General features: G+C 49.4%; 1 protein-coding gene across 2 annotated transcripts in view; it reads right to left on the bottom strand.

Moving 5' to 3' along the window:
- The window catches only part of RGS3 (regulator of G protein signaling 3), an 85,225-nt gene extending 70,135 nt beyond the window's left edge, over positions 1–15,090 (bottom strand). The window contains exons 1-5 of one of the 2 annotated variants that reach the window (XM_037400564.1): positions 15,006–15,090; positions 13,772–13,828; positions 10,163–10,201; positions 9,086–9,229; positions 1,432–1,482 (exon numbers count right to left, since the gene is read on the bottom strand). In XM_037400564.1, coding sequence (XP_037256461.1) covers positions 1,432–1,482; positions 9,086–9,164 — 130 coding nt within the window. In that variant the 5' untranslated portion in view covers positions 9,165–9,229; positions 10,163–10,201; positions 13,772–13,828; positions 15,006–15,090. Of the gene's footprint in view, positions 1–1,431; positions 1,483–7,623; positions 7,724–9,085; positions 9,230–10,162; positions 10,202–13,771; positions 13,829–15,005 lie in introns of those variants that run through there. The other variant, XM_037400563.1, reaches the window with a different exon arrangement.
- Positions 15,091–18,820: the final 3,730 nt, after the last annotated feature.

Below are 18,820 nucleotides of genomic sequence, written 5' to 3'. Positions count from 1 at the left end.
AGCCATGTGGCTGGAGGCAATAGATGGACAGCAGAGCCTGGATAGCCCAGGACAGGCTGTTGGAACAAGGCTAAGCTCCTTCTTAACAAGCCCCGGGCGAGGCAGCAGTGATTATGCCTTTGTCAGTGTGCTCCCAATAAACATGGTCAGCCTGATAGAAACCCCAGTGCACAAGGGGAATGGGGTTCTGCAAGACCCACTGGTGCTTCATGAAGCTGTTTGTAAGGTTCTGCCAGGACAGGCGGCACCAAGAGCTCCTCCTGCAGCCAGACCTGCTTTGAGTTTAAAGACGTTGGGGAGCAGAATGAAAAAGTTAAAGACAGATCACCCCATATCTCCCAGCCTTCTCCTGCCCACACCAAGTATCCTGCGCATCCAGCACATCCAGTGGGATGGCAGGTTCCAGACCTTGAGCCACCTTTGCCTCTTTGCTGGACAATTTTCCTCTTTCCAGACCCTCTTTTGAAGATGGCATCAGAAAGAAACAGTGACTTGCACCCAGCTCACGCTGGGGCTGCTCCAGATGGAGGGATTTGGAGTAAAATCTGTGCCTTACCCTCAGAACCACACACAGTTTGGAGGGAGAGAAAAAAAAAGACCAAATAAAACCACATTTTCCTGCTGCTGCTTCTTTACAAAGCTTGCCTTGCACAGCCAGAAAAGGGCAGCAAGCTCTCGCGGCTGCTGAGCAGAGAACAGGGGCTGCACATGGCTTGGCCAGTCCCTACAGCCTCACCAGGCTCAGGCCATCCTCTGCCCTCATTTCATTACACCCAGGCAGGGATGTAGCTGGGCTGTAAGGTGGGATGTTGCTCAAAAGAAAGCCTTTTCCATCCCCTCCTGTCCTGCTATGAAGGTCCCTGGGAGGAGGGTGCCCTCCCCCTCAAAGCATGGCCACCCCCAAGGGCACTGGGAAGTCCCAGGGCCCTGCTTTGCCCTTTCACCCTACACAGACCAAATCCAGTGCAGCAGCAAGCCTGCTCTGTTCAGTGAGGGAATTTTCACTCTGACCGTTTCAAACTCTTTGCTTTTTCCTTGATACTCTAACCACACTTATCATGCAGCCCTGAGGAGCCCCCGGTAGAAACGTGCCAGACTAGGACACACACATCCTTCACTGCAGGAACAATCCTAAGGGGCCCCACCAACTGTCTCCAGACAGGTTTTTCCTAAAGAAAAGAGGTAGTTCTGACACTCCCATTGGCCTTTCTAATGAACACACCATGGTCACCTGGAAACGAAGGTCTCGAGAAATTTCAGTTTGGCCTCTAAATCAAAGCACTCCCAGTTGTGCCGCTCTACCACAGTTGTTCCCAATAGCGACCTTGAAGCTCCAAAGAGCTTGAAGAAAGGGCACGGAAATGCTGTCCCCATCACTAGCCCACCAGGACTCTGGCGCCACCCTGCCACACGCCCCAGGGAGGTACTCACTGTGCAGCACCAGGATCCGGCCCCGCACCTCGATGGACAACTTCAGCTGGCCTAGAGGAAAGGAGAGGAGAAATGGTGAAGGAGGCAGGGCTCACCCAGTGCCCCAGCACTCAGCAGCACAGGGACTCTGCGGCTCTGAGGCTTGCACGGGTCCAGCCTATCCTGCCTCCCCACCCCTGGGCACAGGGGCATCACCTGGGGAGCCAAGAGGAAAGAGGTAGGAGGAAACATCTTCTACCAAAAAAGTCTTACAGCTCCAGATGTAAAAACATTCCCGGAGAACCTGAATACTGTTTTCTCAGCACACAGTAAACTGATGGCAGGAGGCACAAGCCCATGGCAGGGGGGAAATGGGAGGACCAAGATGAAACAGCCACTGTGGGATGAATTAGCCCTTGTTTAACAGAGGGATGCAGCATGTTCAAATCCTCCCCCCAGCCCAGATTCAACTTCCCCTTTGCTTCTCTCCTGAGCTTCTGTGCGGGGAAGGGGCTGTCAGTCCTGTAGAAGGTGACAGTGGGCCAAGCTGCAGACAGTCTGGACGAAGGCCAAGGACAACTGATGCCTTTGGTGGCAGGAACACACCGGAGCAGGGTCAGCCAAGGCTGGCTCCACTGGGGGAGCCTGGGCCATGGCACTAACCTGGTTTCATCCAGCTGCTGCTTGGGGACTGCACTTCAAAAACGCCTCCTCCCTGCCTGCCCTACCGCTTGCCTCATCTGTCCAGGGTGGTTCTGGGGAAATGAGAAAGCCTCAACAATCCCTTTGCTGACTGTCACATCCAGCAACAGTTCATTATCACTGGCACTGTCGAGCAGAGAAGACGCAGTGCAAGGACTAATGCAGCACTGCTCACAGCACAAACCTAGCCCCCAGGAACCAAAGCATGGCAAAAGCTCCTGTGTTGCAGCCTCCTGCATTTCCTGGGGAACCCAGACAGTGCAGGCTGGTGAGCAGACAGGTAATCTCTTAAAACCAGGAGTCAATACTTGCTTTAATCTAGGATTAAACAAGAATGGTTTCAGTCATGTGTTTTGACACTGAATAACTGTCAGGTGGCCAACGAGGCTAGGAGCAGCCAACCCGCAGAGAAGAGCAATGCTCCACCATCCTGCAGTCACTCTGCTGCAGAACCCAGTGAGGGCTGGGACCAAGCAGGACCCCTGGCTCCCAGGGAGGCAGCACCTCTGGGAAAGTGCCTGGCTCCCTGCACAACAGCACCAAGAGCTTTTGATTGAAGAGGTGATGGTGGCAGAGGAGAGCCTTGCAGAGCTGCATGGAAGAAACATGACTTTGGAGCAGGTCTGGATGGAGATCCCTCTTGCTCCCAATGCACTGGCTTACCCACAGTCACCCACCAAGTCAGGACCTGCCTGCCTGGGCTGCCCAGCTCCCCAGTGCCAGGCCTGCCGAGCTTTGTAGGGGGTCTGCTGCCCATCGTCACCATGAGCAGAGCAAGAAGCATGATCAAGAGATCAAAGGCAGGATGATTCCAACAGTCGCTAACAGGCCAAAAGAGCAGATCTTAGTAAGAGCACAGGGATGTCCACTTCTGCCACTCAAGAGGGCAGAAAAATGACAGAAGAGAAAGAGAGCTCAAAGTGCCAAGATCTGGTACCTGGAGCAAACGACAAGATCTTTCTTGGAGCAGGAGATTGATCTGACTTATGAAAGGAGGACTCAGGATCTAACCCACTCCACAGGCAGCCCTTAGGGAGGAGGCTTCTCCTCATGTGGACTGGCACAGCACAGCAGCAAGAGCTCACCGTGGGACTCAGCAGTCCCTCATGGGTGCTGCAGAGCCCGCCTGTACAAGACAGCAAGCAACACTTCTACCCATCAGTGCCTTTTAAGCTACCTACAGTGAGAGAGGAAGGGAGGACTCAGAGCAGAGAGAGGAGGTGGGAGGAATGGAGCCAGGGAAGTGTTGGAGAAGGGTTCCACAGGGAACAGACCAGGGTAACTCAGCCCAAGCAGCCTCCTGCGGAATTTCTCTCAGTGTGGATTGCACAGGCAGATCCAGCCCCTGTGCTCACGAGCTTGTCTACTTGCGACAGGGTCAGCTGAAACCCAAGTCCAAAGGCTGAGGGTGCTCAGGCAGGCCTCTGAATCCATAAACCCCACTGCAAAGGCACAAGGACAAGATGGGAGAATTATTTCTAAAAAAAGAACAAAGGAAGGAGCGTCCCAAACATGCCTTCAGCTGGCAACAGGCAAAGTAAGCACCTGCAGACACAGTGTCCACAACTGCAGAAGAATACATATGCTGTTCACGACCCACTCTGAAGCAAAGCCTCAGAATAAAAGAAAAAGGAGAATAAAATCCAGCTCTTACACAGCTCCAAATTCAACCTGCAGTTCCCACGGCCTCTCAAAATGCCTGTGCCAGATCCCTGAGCTCCCACCTCTTATCTGGAGCTGTGATTTGTGGTTTTCAGCACTGCCTGGACCCGTCTGCCAGCAACTGATTCCCAGCATTGAAAAGCCAAGCAGTCACAGACCCTGCGCAGGAGGCCAGCAACTGGGAGAGCCACATGCGTAAACCCCTGCTGAGCAAGGGCACAGGTCCCAGCACAGCAGCTCTGCTCTACCGGCCCACTTACAGTTACACACTCGCTTTCCTGTGCACTAGCAACCCCACATCAGCCCTAAAATCTACCCACAATACTCAGACTGGCACAAAGACTCAGTTGACAGCATTTGTCAGGCTCTGGGTGAAACACTGCCGGGGTGCAGGGCAGGCTGCCAGCCCCCAGCTTGCAGGCCCCGCTCAGCCCCTCTGAACACCCTCCCAAGAGGGTTCCCTGGGAGCTGCCGCTTACCAGCCTGCATAGAATGTGCAGATTTTAAGGGTGAAATTTGTGTAATTGTTCTGGACCAACCCAAAACTAAACATTTCCCAATGCTCCTGGAGAATCAAAAGATTGAAAGAAAGCATAATTAGCAAGTTTCATTTAGCCCAAAGCAAAATATCCTATTTTCACTTGTTTTCCAGCTTACAAAACACAAAAAACTTGTAAATATCATTTATAGACATCTAAACATCTTTCAAATTAAAAGCCAGCATTTCATTTTGCAAAATACACACCCAAGGGCTTAAGCTTGCTGGAGTGGGGGTATCTTACGGGATTGTTTGACCTGAAACAAATCAGAGAAGCCATTTTTCACTCAAAAAACCAGAAAATTTTCAGATCTCTCTCCAGCTCACATGCATGTCCATGTGTGTATCTGCATGTCTGAAAGCACATGTGTGCACATGTGGAAATGTACCTCTTTATACGCATTTATACATGTGCAAGTGAAGTCAAAGTGGAAAATAAGGACAAGAGCCAGGTGGGATAAATCAGGACAGCTCCATTGAAGCTAATACTGATTTACAACAGTGAGAATATTGTTCCCCAGTTTCACCATGCCACCCCAGCCTTCTGGACTAAGATTTTAACCCTTCTGCTATCTCCAGATCTCTGACACTGTGGGAACCTTCTCACTGTTCCACTATTAGCATGTCACAGCCGTTACAACTCGAAAGCAAAATGCCCCCGCGTAACGAAGCATGACTGACGAGGAGTCAGCTCAGTAATGAATGGGACCTGGGGAGGAGAAAGGAAGCTTTTGTGCTGGGTAATTCAGGGCAGGGGGCGGAAGCTCTATGCCCAGCACTGACCTGGGGACAGGGTCAGCTCCTGGAGTAGCACATGGAGCCAAGACTTCTGCACAATGAGGGACTGGGTCACAAGGGACTGTGTCCTCATGCATCATGTGCATTACTGCTGCTTCTGGTGCAGGGACAGTGCCCATGGCCCCTGTGTCACAGGCTATACCCGCACCAAAGAGAGGAGAACAAGGAGAAAATGGGCAGGTTTGCCTTTTTCAAACTACCGCAAATTGGCCCCTAGTAGAAAGGATTTGGGAGTATCAGTGGGAAAGGTTCTCTCCTCCCTGTGAAGAAGAGATAATACTTCTCTCATAATGCATCTGTTCTCAAGCATCTCCAAAGCACATGAAGGGACAAACTGCACACCCCAACACGCCCCAGCCAGCCTGCCTGACCCCAAAAGGGTCCAAGCCTGCTCATACCAGGGTAGCACTCTGGCTTTGTAGCAATTCCAGTGCTTGTATGGGGCTGGGATCAGAGAGGGAAGGTGTTGTTGGAAAGAGCTGATCCAGCCTTAGGTAGTGGAAAGGATTTGCTGTACCACCATCTGCACTTGGACAGACTGGCTCAGTGGCAGCAGTTACATTTTCTCAGATGCATGGAGCAGTAACTGTCCTCCAGACCTGGGTGGGCAGAAACACAAGCCCTATTCAGGCAAGTTCTTGGGCTGCATTTCCACCTTGCTCCAAGAGAAGAGGGTCAGAGAAACATTATGCTCTGGGTTTATCTCTTTTGATACATCCCTAATATGAACTAAGGGAAACAGCTTCAGCAGAGAGGCCCTGACACAGCTTGTCCAGGTCACCTGTGTTCAATAGAGGTTAATATAAATGAAAATACGTGCAGAGAAAGGCCAGAGGGAGACAAAAGAGCAGACAGCTCATCTCACATCAGGACCCACACGCAGCTCTTGGGTGCACACTCCATCACAGAGAGCAGGGCTCAGCAGGCTCGCAGGGCTGCAGTGGAGAGGGTGCCCAGGCCCCATCCATCTGGACCCCACAGGGCCAGGAGAGGCAATTCAAGCTGATGAACAAAGCTGGCACAAGGAGAACAGGGAAAAAACGGGTATGAACAAGCACAAGATGGTAATCAACCAGATTCCCACCCATAAGAGAGGTTTGCCAAGCCAAGGGAGGGATCACATGAATGCTGTTCTTTGGGAGCTGACCTAGCAGGCAGGAAAATCTGTTCCTTACTGATGATCTCTGAGAAATGGAAAATTTGGGTTTCTGCTCCTTAAATGCTTTTCTGTTTTATTGTAGGAAAAATGCAGGTTTTGCCCTGGCTGGGACAGCCAAAAACCATCAATGCACACATCAGGTAGGACTCTTACCAGAGGAAAGCAGTGTAAGATAACTACCTGTGTGGGAGGTCCCCATGAGCACAAGGCAGAGCACCCCGAAATCACCATCTACAACCTCTGGCCCTGGCACCAGCCCTTTCAAAGACCCTCTCCTTGGCCACCCACATGGAGAGGGTAGTGCTGGCCCTGTCCTGCCACTGCTCTCCTCAGAGCACACAATGCCATATCTCACCAGCAACCATCAGCCCATGAAGGGAACTTCAGCTTGCAGAGATGATGTTTACCCCAAACTTGGTTAACAGAGCCAAGAGGCACCACAAAACTCACATCATTTGGCATGCATAAGCCCTACAAAGACAGAGGATTTCAGCTTCCAAGGCTGTCCTCAGCAGTTTGATGCTTACAAGACAAAAGGGGGAAGAAGTAACATCCCTTGGTTGCTCAGAGAAGGGACGCCCTGCTCCACTCATGAAACCCTCTCTGCTTCCCTGCAGCCTCTTTAACAGCACATCGCACGACTGCCTGCCCAGTTCGCTAAAACAAGCGGCTTTGAAAGAAAACTGTTGCTTAAAAAGTGGCACCCAGAATGGGCACCCAACTTCCCTCTGCATAAGATGGCTGCTGACAAGCATCGTCACACACCACAAGCAATGGCCATGGCATATGCTGTCAAATTCACCTGCTCACGGGGGGGTATACAGGGCTCGTAGCCCAGCCACCACTGGGCTGGCCCCAGCCCGCAGAGCCAAGCCACTACTGCCTGCGGACTTCTTCAAGCCCACGCAGCAAAGCTGAGGCAACCACGGAAAGACCTGCTAGGAGCAAAGAAGGAAATGTGGGCTCTGTCCTAATGGGAGCCACAGCTCCGGCCAGCCCTGCACAGCAATCCCGGCTTGTGCCCATCCAGGGGGCAAAACAACCTGGGTATTCAGCGGCCGGCTGACTGCCGCAGCACGCCTCAGTGGCTGCAGCTTGGTTTCAGGGCACTCCCTGGTTTGCCTCTCAATGGATCCATGCATTATTCCAGCTCAGCGAGGCAGAAGCCAGCAGGCTGCCGATCAGTGTTAATGTCTTCAGGGAACAGCTCTCCAGCCCGTTCCTAGCGCGCTGGGCTTTGGCTGTGACCTGCTGTGGCTCCCCATGCTGCACCAGCGAGGGTCACAGCCACGGCCACATACCCCGGGCACCGTGGTGGGCCCCTGCTCCCTGGAGATGCATGCTCAATGCTTACCGAACGTGGCGAGGCAGAAAGAAGCTCCCAGGGGGTCAGCCTGGCGGGTGCAGAGCGAGACTCTGCGGACATTGCCGGGCTCCATGGCCGGACACCTCTAATTAGCCAGTAATTGGAGCCCTCTCTGCCCAGCCCGAGAAAGCCAAGCAGCCGTTTCAGCAGGGACTGACAGGCAGCCGTGTGGCTGGGTTTCCATGGGACACGCGTCCAACCGCCACATGTTTGAATGGCGCGGTTCCCATTGGCCCCACGGATTTGAACTGGGACCGCACCTGCCTGAGCAAACAAGCCCCAGCCCAATGCCACAGCCACGTGCAAGGATGCAAGGACGTGGGCAGTGCTCTGCCCGCCCCTGTGGACCTGAGTCCCGTGCCAGCACCGCCCCACAGCCACCCTGCTGAGGTACCAGGAATGAACTCCTGGGAAAAAAAAAAAAACTTGCAACGTTCCTTTCGACAGTGCACCAGGCTGTAAGTAATCCCCATGACTGTTAGTGCCGCTGGGTTTGCAAGCACATGCTCAGCTTTGGGGAACTGTCGCACTGGAGCAACGCGGGACAGCAGCATTCATGTCATTTTGGGGAAATTATTGCAGGCAAGGAAAGGGTGCAGGAAAACTGGTCTGTGGGGGTGAGCCAAGAAAGGGAGGGGTGGCAGGGCACAGGTTACCTGCCTGGCTCTCAAGGGACAAGGGAAGAGGCGTGCAGCCCCCCAGGCTCATGGAGTCGCTCTGCAAGACCCCAGAGCAGCCCCTTCCATCATCCAGGAGCTGGCGATGCACCCACCAGCTCCAGACACTGCACCACAGCTTACTGGGGGGCACCCAGAGCTGGGTGTCAGAACTCTCTGCTTCCCCGCACTGATCCATGCAGCCCTGCTCCCCACAGTGCAGGACCCCATGGGGGACTGATCTCCAGCAAAGTCCCCAGCAAAGCAGACCTGCTCCCACACCATCCCAGGCCACAGAAAACACCATGGTTAATGAATTTGGTTCCCTGTGGCACTGCTGTGAGGCTACAGGGTCCACAACACTGGGGGGGGGCCTGTGGTGAGCCTGGATCAGCCCCATACAGGCCTTCTGGGTGATAGTGGCCAGTCCACAGGTCTTGCTGTCCTGGGTCTAGGCAGAAGTGGGCAATGGGAGAGCTCAGCCCTGACAAGTGAAGGTCAGGAGAGACGAGGGTGCAGCCCAGCACACGCTCAACACAGACATGCTGCCATTGTGGATGGCCGCTGTCAGTGCTGTGCAGGTACCTCCATTCCCCAGCCCACGTCCAGCTGAAGTAATACTAAATATATTGACCTCTCTGGGACAGAAAAGGATAAGATCTCCTGTAGAGTCCTGTAGTGTGCGGGACACACCCCCCCCATCACTCCTCCCCATGGTCACACCTCCAACACATTCCTGGCCAGTGCTGAACCCATGGCTGGCCCACAGCCCCTCTCGCATCCCCATCACTTACCCTTCCCTTTCACTTGCGCATGGCTGACCTTCCTCCTGCTCCCCAATGGTGCCCTCCGCTCCTGCAGGGAGAATCGCATGCCCCCGCATCGCCCCTTCTGCAGATCTGGCAGATGCTCCAGCAACCGGGAACTCTGCCCTGTCCCTGCCAGAGAAAAGAAGAGATGAGAACAGGACATGGCAGGACAGGGAGATGGGACACAGGGGACATCACAGGCTCTGCAGTACCCTTGGTTTTACCTCCCACAAGGGTATGTCTCCACCTTGTCCCAGCCTTCCCCAGAATCACGCTGCCAGGTTTGCACTGAGCTTCCCATGGCCAGCCCTACACAGATGTGACACATGCTGGCAGTGTGACCCATCTGTCCCACGCCAGCACCCCACTGCTCAGCCCTGTCTGTGTACAGAAAGGAGAGGAGTGATGGCGATTCACTAGATCTAGTGTCACAGCAGAACACAGACCCACGTTCGGAGGCAGTCACCTCTGCCATGCATCTTAGCTGCAGCCTTGGCCATGGCCCTTTACGTGCCATGCATCAAGTGCACCTTAAAGCCTCTGCTCAGCATTGTTTTTTGGGTTTTTTTATATTTAAGACAGACAACCAGGTAGGGAGGTAGGGACTAGTGCAGTAGACAAAACCCAGAAACCCAAGGGAGGGGAACACAGAGCCCCAGAGAGGAAATGGGTCCTTTGCCAGCAGGCAGAAGTACATCCCTGCATCACAGGCAGGCTCTCCAGCAAACAGATGACCTGGTCGAGCACGTAGCCTATGCCACAACACCCTGCAGTTCCCTGTCCCAGCTGCCCAAGGAGATATTTGCACCCTGATGTTTAGAAACACTTCCCCATGGCCTGCTCTGTGCTCTCCTTGTAGACACGGGTACAGTCAGTGGAACAAGTCTGGCTTTCCCCAGTAGTGAAGCCTTCAGCTCCAAGAGAGCTCACCAACATCAGAGCTCATCCAAATTGTAACAAGCTGAAACTGGAAGTAGTCACATCCTCTGTCACATCCACTGACATGCAAGAGAGCCCTGGACAGAGCCGGGGAGAGGATGAACCCCTTCATCCCATCCTCACCTTCATCTCCTGTCCTCACAGGTAGCACTGGCAGTGAACCTGGGAAAGGAACAGAGCCACATGTATTTATATTGCAGAATATTACAAGCGCTCTCCCTTCTTCCCCACAGGGAGGGTCTGGGGACCCGTAATCATCCCAGCCCTGGGGTCTGCAAAGAAACTTCACAGAGGCTCAAAACCTCCCTCTTATGGTTGTGTCCAACAGCAAGATTGCAGATGGAGGTGCCCAGAAGAGAGGCCCTGGACTTCCTGGGGTCACAGTCAGCGTTGCTGTCACCTCCTAGACAGAAGATTGAAGAAGAACCCTGCCACTGTCCCCAACATCCATCCACCCATCCCTCATCACATCCCCCAAAAGCCTTGTTGATGCCTGAGCATCACAGACACAGGTAAATGGTGTCAAAGCACTGTCCTGAACAATCAGGAATGAGCACTACAGGTGGGATAGACATTGCTCAGGGATACAGGGTAATTTCTAAGGCACTTCAAAATGTTCCTGCTTCAGGCTTATCCAATACTCCTCCTCTCATTTGTTCAGCTGAATCCATTTGCTGACAATCCATTTGCAATCTCCATCTGCCGCCCACCAAAATTAAAGCTTTATCCTAGCAAATTTACTTGCCTCTGGAAAAAAATACAGTCTGGGATCATACGTTTCAGTGCACAGCACCCCCGGCTACCAATGACCAGCACAGCACATCTCAACACACAGGACACCGCACACCAAGCAATCCTACTGAGGGAGCAAGCGAACAATCCGCTCTGCAGTCCCAGGTATCCTGAGCCTCTATCAATGCAAGCAGAGCGTGTGTCAGCCCAGCCTTGCCATGTCCTTGTCTCCTTCACCACGCATCCCCAGGACAGCATTGAGACTATGGCTTGTGTTGTTTCTCTCCAGCACTGCCAAGCCTGCAGCTCTCCCCAGTGCATGCAGCAAGTCGTGAGAGGTGTTTTACATGCCACCCTGTCTCCTAGGAGCTACCCAGGCTCGTGCAAAGCCTCCCCTCTCCTTGTCTTTATTGCAAAATGCTTTTAAGAGGCAAAAGGAAAGACAAACAGGACAAGAACAATGCACTCTCTATCTAAAGCAGGCAGTATCACAGATTTCAGTAAAAGAATCCCATGAAATAGTGTTTTCCAAAATGGGGGAAAAAAAAAGTAAAGGTAAAAAAAAGCCTACGGGACTCCAAGGCCATAGCCGTCCCCCACACCCTACTCCCAGAGGGTTTGAGGCTCACTGTCTGCAAAAATCACTCTTAACTCTCAAACCCAGCAGATTCAAGTCTGCTCCATCCTGCAGCACAAAGTGCTAGCAGAAAGCCCCGAGATCAAACATAATCCCGCAAGGAGCTGGGCATCTCCAATACCCCATAAAGGGCATGTGGGAGATACAGTCCCTCATCTCCTCCAAGCACCAGATCTGCTTCAGTGGTGACAACCAGGCACCTGCACAGTCATAACCCATCCTTCACCCAGGAGACACAGCAGCACTTCAAACTAAGCAGAGAAACCAGAGAAATCATCTGAGCACTCACGCATGAGCCCTGGCTCTCCCAGCAGCTCCATGACTCACGTGGGATGGTCACTCTCTCCAGCAATGTCCAAGCACCAGTGTCCTGCACTCAAGCTGCAATTTAGCTGCCACGAGCCTTTGACCTTGGCACCAGTGTCAAGGAGGGGAGGAACCCAGTATACAAACGTCCCAGGGGAGCAGAGCTCCAGTACTAGAAAGTTACAAATTAAATTGCCTGCCAGGACGAGATGGTGGCTGTGGTACGTGCAAAGGTCCCTCTCTCTACCAGCTCCCAACAGCAAGGTAACGACCCTTTCTAAATTGTCTCTTCACATTCAAAGCCCTGGGGACTGACCTTAACCTGCATTTTTATTAGAGTCTCCAGCAAACTGCACATTCAGCTTGTTGGCTTGGGAGTTAATGACTTTCTTTTAAAATTTAACACAGTTCTCCGTCACAAATTTCCGTTTGCCAGCACTAGGATCTGCCTTTGCTTGGATATTCAAATCCAAACACACGCTTAGACAGTTATTCCAGGCAAAAGGGTAACATACACAGAAAACCCACAGGGTTGAAGCTGGCTTTGTAATTAAAGAAACTAAATCAGACTGGGAAAAATTACCTGGCTCCCAAATGGTAAAAGGATTGGAACAGAAAGGGTTTGGGCTATTTCTGGGCAATCCTGAGGGCAGACTTCTGGGATTAATGAAGTCTGCCATACAGGGCAGACACACAAACCTCAGCACTTTCCCAGCAGTGGGATAGCTGCAGCCCCCTCTTCCCCAGGGTCTGCACCAAAGCAGGGAGTACAGCACACAGCTGGGGTGCTTCTGTCCCCAACACCACCTCTGCGGCAAGCACAGCTGAATCATTCCCTGAAAAATGCCAGTGAGAAACCCAACAGAAATGCAGACTGGCTGATTACCAAATCCTTTTCCAATCTGAGACACAAGAAAGGTTTCCCCTGCTGCAAGGTCTTCTTTAGAATCACCCCCTCCTCCTCTGCTCACATCCCAGAGTCTGCACATTCTGTTAGAGCCTGAATTGACGAGACAGCTGCAGCACCCACAGCATGCCCCAGCACAGTCTTTGCTGCTGCCTTTGCCAAACTGCAGCCCCATCTGCTCTTGCTTTACTGGATTTTGACAAATGATAAGTATTAATCTGTTTCTGGTTTATTTTAATGCAATAAAAATAATATAATAACCAAGCTGGGTCTTTAAAAATTTCAGTGACACTTCTCATAAAAGAGATCGGTTTCAGTATAGCAAAAGATCTCTTGGGAATGATGATTTTGGCCTTAGTATAGTCACACAGATCAAAGTAATTAAGTTAAAACAGCTTAAAAAGTTAATGCCTGTCACCTGAGCTGAATTGTGTGCACAGTCTGAAGCTGCATGAAATGGCTGAGCTGCTTTATCAGCTAGCTGACACCATGCACCTGGGCACTGCTTTCCAGGGCTTCACCCAGGGCCTGGTACTGTTCAGCCTCCCAATGAGCCAGATTAGCTCACTAATTTCACAGAAAATTAACTATTTCTTGCATTTGCATAACAAACAATTTGACTGGGGCATATAGTGGGGGGAGACAGAGATAAATGCCTAAATAGCACAATGGAAAGGGGTAAATTGCCCTTTTTGTCGGCAAAGATCTCCATCATCTGCTGAAGCCCCACTTCTGCACTGCGCAGAGTAAAATAAAACATACCAAGGTTCTCCTACACTTTTGTGTTCAGATTAAGCTAATTTAGTTGAAGGCTGATACTGAAAGGGCAGCTGCCTTCTTTTTCTCCCCATAACTCCATGATCCTGACTCCCCCTTTTGCCCAAGTGTGGGAGCAGGCACATAGAATCATAAAATCTCTCAAGTTGGAAGGGACCCACAAGGATTATTGAGTCCAGCTCCCTGCTCCTTGCAGGACTACCTAAATAAATCGTATCACTAAACACATTGACCAGATTCTCCTTGAACTCTGACAGGCTTGATGCTGTGACCACTTCCCTGGGGAGCCTGTTCCAGGGACCAACCACATTCTCAGTGGAGAACCTTTTCCTATAGAATTCAAGAATATTTTAGAAAATAAAAGCAGACATACTGGGTCCGACAAAGGTGTGTGTAGCTCAGTATCCTGTTTCATGTCAGAAGGTGATGCCTAGAGGAGAACACAAGAATAAAGCAGGCACATGAGACATTTTCCCAAAATAGTTGCCTAGCCCATAACAATTTTCAATTCAAGGACCTTCTACTACAATAGGGTCAGCTCGACTTTACTGTACATTTTGCAGCCATAGGAGTTGGATCCCATTTGAACATGGTTAGTTCAGCCTTAACGTAGCCACTTTAAGCCACCTCTGTGGATTAATTTGCATTCTGAATCAATTAGCAGAGCATACCCTGAGTATTGCATATATTGTTTCAGAATGATTATATTTTATCTGTAGTCAGAAAGGCATTCCCCTCCCTCCAGCTGAAAGCACTCACTTTTACAATGTTATTAACAGGATAAGGTTAATCTCTCCAGGTGAGATCACGTCTGACCCTGCTGCAGAGTTCAATCCTGTAAAAATAGGTCTTTCTGAACCGCAATACAAATAGAAGCAAGATTCATAGTGAAACAAAATCAAATTAACAGTATAAAAGGCAAATCACAAATTACCCTACAGGTTTCCTTTTCAAAGTGAATTAACAAAGTTAGCATTAATGTAATAGTCAGTCCACGCAACTGAGAATAGCTCCTTAACTGGTACACATAATTTGCCCAAATAGCTTTCTCAGGTCAGATAGGAAAGCCCACTCAATCAGTAGAATTTTAGGCTGGCAATTTTTTGATAGTCAAAACTGCTGAATTAGTTTATGGTAAAGAAGTTACGGTAAAGAAGGATCCCAAGAAGATATTCTGAGGATGACACTGCTGTATTTGGAGGCCTTAGTCAGAGACAATCTAACTTTAGAAGATCTGAGATAGGAAGAGAAGTGTGCAAGCAACATCTACATCATAGCACACTCCACTGGGATTTGGGCTCCTTGTTGCAGTGCCTATTTTTTCTGTAGGGAAAGGAAAGATGGAATGATTCCAGACATTAGAGCTAAATTTGAGGACAGATGCAGCTGAAAATTTAGAAAATATAATGACAAAGTAAAAGCTTATTTCCTTTTAAAAAGGATACCATCAGGTGTTTAAAATTCATTCTTCTATTTCTTAAAAAAATAAAGCAGACCAGCCATAGACAGTCTTCCAGACAGATTTAAACTAGTAAATGCAAATCCCTGTAACAACATCCCACATCATTGAAGCCACTTCGATTTGAGCTGTGTAGCTGCATCCCTACCTTAGCTGTGTGAACATTCAGTCTCTTGCTGTTCTGTTTCAAACGCTGATCACTAATATGGCATGTGCTTTACTCTGGCCTTGAGCACTTTGCTGTCTCCTCTGACCGACCTTCAGTGATAACTTGCTCTCAGCAGCAGGGTAAGGCAGATCCAGTTAGCACTAATGAGGGGGAAGAGGTGTGAAGTGACTCAGGCCTGCAGCGGTTAGGAGCACACTGAACCCTCACAGAGCCTTATGCCTACATTTAGTCTTCCAATCCAAGAGCATTCCCAGCAGAACCAAAAGGATTGTTTTCAGTATCCAGAGAGAAGGCTTTGCAGATCAGATCACCAGCTTGCATGTGTACCACTTTCTGGTATGCTTCCTCCCCATTTTTAAAAGTGTAAGAGGTTAATCTACTGCAGTAACAGCCTCTTTGTTACAGGACTTGTATCGCACCTACCATAATACAGCTTCAAGAATGAAGGAAACAATATAGGTGTTCCATGCTGACTACTCTAAACAGGAATAATCTGTACTTTTTATTATTATTTATTCGGCCATGATGATCCTGAAGTATCATTTTTGCAATAGTAAAGTTAAGCAACATTCAAACCCATCTGTACTAACAGTGCGTTCTGCACAGCACAAGCACTACTTGATAAGCTCTGTGTCTGCTGCAGCTGGACCATAAACATAACAGGTTTGTGCAATTCTGAGAAAAACAAGCAGGCTATCATTGGAGTGCCCACCCTTAATGCAGGCCTAAAAAGCACAGAAAGTGTAACTCACAGAACTCACTTTCAGTGTAATTCTCCTAACATCAGTATCTTCTGAGCTTTCTTGAATCAGAGAACATAGAAGAGAAGGTGTGGCAGAGGTGGAAGGAGTTCTGTGACACTCAGAATATCTAATCTACTCTCCCTGAAGAGTGGCTGTGGGAAACATTTCCTATTTTCAGTGCTGGCAGTTCATCTAAGTAAAGTAAAGCAAATGCAAGACGAATACTGAGAATCTACAAACTATAGAGTGCACTGCCACAATGGCTCCATTTAACAATGGCCAGGATTTCTAGCTAAGCAAACAATAAGAATTTACATTATAGCAACTGCAATTTTTATATATATCCAAACCACGTTCCCAGGGCCTAAGCACCAAATATGCATCTCCCACACCACAGCATGTGCTGAGCCATGCATGGGACCTGCAGAGCCTTAACCCTTCCTGCTCAGGGCATGAAGGTTACCACAAGCACAATGGTCGCTTCGCTGCTCAGAATCAGCATTAAAGGGCTCTCTCTGGCTACAGAAGAGGAGGGCACATGGTTAGACTCCTGTATATCTTGAGAAATTCTAGTAGGGAAAGTATAACCATTCTTAATTATCTGTCCTTAGTGATCCAGTTCTCATTGACAGCAGAAAACCCTTTAAGAATAGGACTGCACTATTTGTCTAATATTAAAGAATCACTTGGTTAAAGGGGAGATCACACCCCCACAGGCACACACTAGAAAGCAGCAATCAGCGAGTATATAAAGTCACCTCCAGGCAGCTGATATATAAACCTCACTTACAAGGACTTAACTAAAGCAAGTTGCTGAGCTCCATGGGTGGAATAAAATCATTAGTAGGTGAGGTTATATGCACATATATACATGAGGAAAAAATCATGTTGGAAACTGAGCACCTAAATTTAACAGCCATTTCCTGCCATAGGAAGTACTTTCCGGCCAAGGACAGTAACACATTCTCTCTTCTTGTTGTCAGCCATCCAAGTTAAGTTACCTCAGAAGAAAGGCTTTATTTGAACAAGTTACTGAGATAAATTCTGGTGAAGTCACCTATTATATCGGTCAGACTAGGCAACCTATTGATCACTTCCAGCTTTAAAAAATATAAATATCTGTGAACAGTGTTCAATTTGACCAGCTACTTCATGTGAAAAACCAACAACTACCTTAACTCCACTAGGACTCCAAGTCAGTTATCTCAAGAGTAAGAATGCTCTTTTCCCTCCTTCAGTGAAAATCAGAATTTAACCATAACTTTACCTTCACTTTTCAAAAAGGCTCTAAAAATTGGATCAGTTTCCTAAACAGATCCAAGGACATCCCTTTTAAGTTCTCTTTAGTGTATCCCAGCACCATGGATGTTGACAAGTAACCATACCACAAGTAGGTTCATCCCACTGGCTTATACTTGCAGGCATCACCTTTGCAACCACTCGTGCAGGGAGAGCAGAAAGATGGTATCATCTGTGTAAATACTCTGCAAAACAGAAAAATTGTGCAAATTAACTTAGAAGAAAAAAACAACCTCAAAACACTGAAGATGTATACAGTATGAAAGTTAACAAAATTACAGAGGAATCAGATTGTCCTCAGGCACGGGTACATCCTAGATCACAGTAGGCTGATGACGTGGCTTTGTGTCCTGTAGCTCCAGAGTTTTTATATTAAAACAGCTTTCTGGTCTCATTTAGCTGTCATATGTACAACATGGGACCTGTTAAACATGACTTGCAGTAGTCAAGCTTACTACTGCAAGTCAAATTTTACACTAGTACAAAAAAGCTGCTATTTGTAGCACAGGTATAAACACAGTGACACATGAGCAGGGGCTTGGCTAAGCCAACCCAACCCAAGTGGAAAATCAAAAAGCACAAGATAATATTGTCCTTCTGTACCTCATGAAAACACAAATTAATACTTTAATAGCTGTGCTTCAACCCTCCAGATATTGTAATTAGTAACAAACATACGCACGCACCAGTGGCCAAAGCATCCAAGAAAGAAGAGAGCCCATTGTATTGGGAAGATACACACAACTCGACAGCAAGGGTCCAGTGTTTGCTGGTGAGTGGGGAAGCTTTGCACCGTACCCCTGGCTCTGGGCCAGCATCACTCCTGTTCCCGCTCCATCCTACCCCCTCCACGGGGCAGTAACCCAAGGCCACCACGCTTTGTTCTCAAGGCACGTACAGAACAACCTCACCCTCTGGCAAAACAGAAAACAAAACAAGCTGCAGTGGCTTCTGAGGGCTGGCCTAACAGCACCCAGCCAATGTTAGTGTGGTCCGTTACGGTTACAATCAGTCATTGCCTTCATTAAAAAGTAATGCAGCACCTGCTGCAGCATCTCACCTCTGAGAGCCATAAAGTGGCCAGGGAGTTAACAACAGAATACATTAACAACAGCTAAAAACGAGACTCAAGAGACACGATTTGTACAAGCAGTGATGGTTTTTATTAATCCAATCACTATAACTGGAAAGGTCATCAAGCTCTCACCCACACAAGCCTTTCTTCAGCTCTGACCTTTGTGTACTCGAAATGCCCTATACCATCCCCAACATGCTATTATGTCTAATACAAAGTTACCTTTACCTGCAAACTTGGCACAAATGTCTGTAAACAATCCCCACTACAATAGTACTGCCCTTGCTAGTGGAAAACACACACTTTCTAAGGAAAAAAGCTGCATTGTCAATCACGATTCACAATTTCAAATATCACCCTGAGAGTATACCAAATTAATCCACTCTGTTCTTGCACTCTGAGCTTAGTTATTTAGTTACCCTGTCAGGTTATCAACAGGGATAAAAGTCTCCCCAAATTAAGGGAAGGCTGGGCCAGGCAGGTGCTCGGCCCTGCGGGGCAGTGATGCCCTCACACAGCGCTGCAGGGAGAGGCCCGAAGCCATTGTGGGGGGCAGGAGAAGCACCTGCCCCCACGGGCACCAACCCTCTCCCCTCAGGGCCCCCCCTGGCTCTGCCCCTGCTCCCACCCCAGCCCCTCAGGCTCCCGCTAACCCCCAGTCACACCAGCGCACCGCT

This window comes from Falco rusticolus, chromosome 9, assembly GCF_015220075.1.
Source record: "Falco rusticolus isolate bFalRus1 chromosome 9, bFalRus1.pri, whole genome shotgun sequence".
NCBI lineage: Eukaryota > Metazoa > Chordata > Aves > Falconiformes > Falconidae > Falco > Falco rusticolus.
The sequence above is the reverse complement of the archived record's forward strand: the minus strand, read 5'-3'. Positions and strand labels throughout refer to the sequence as shown.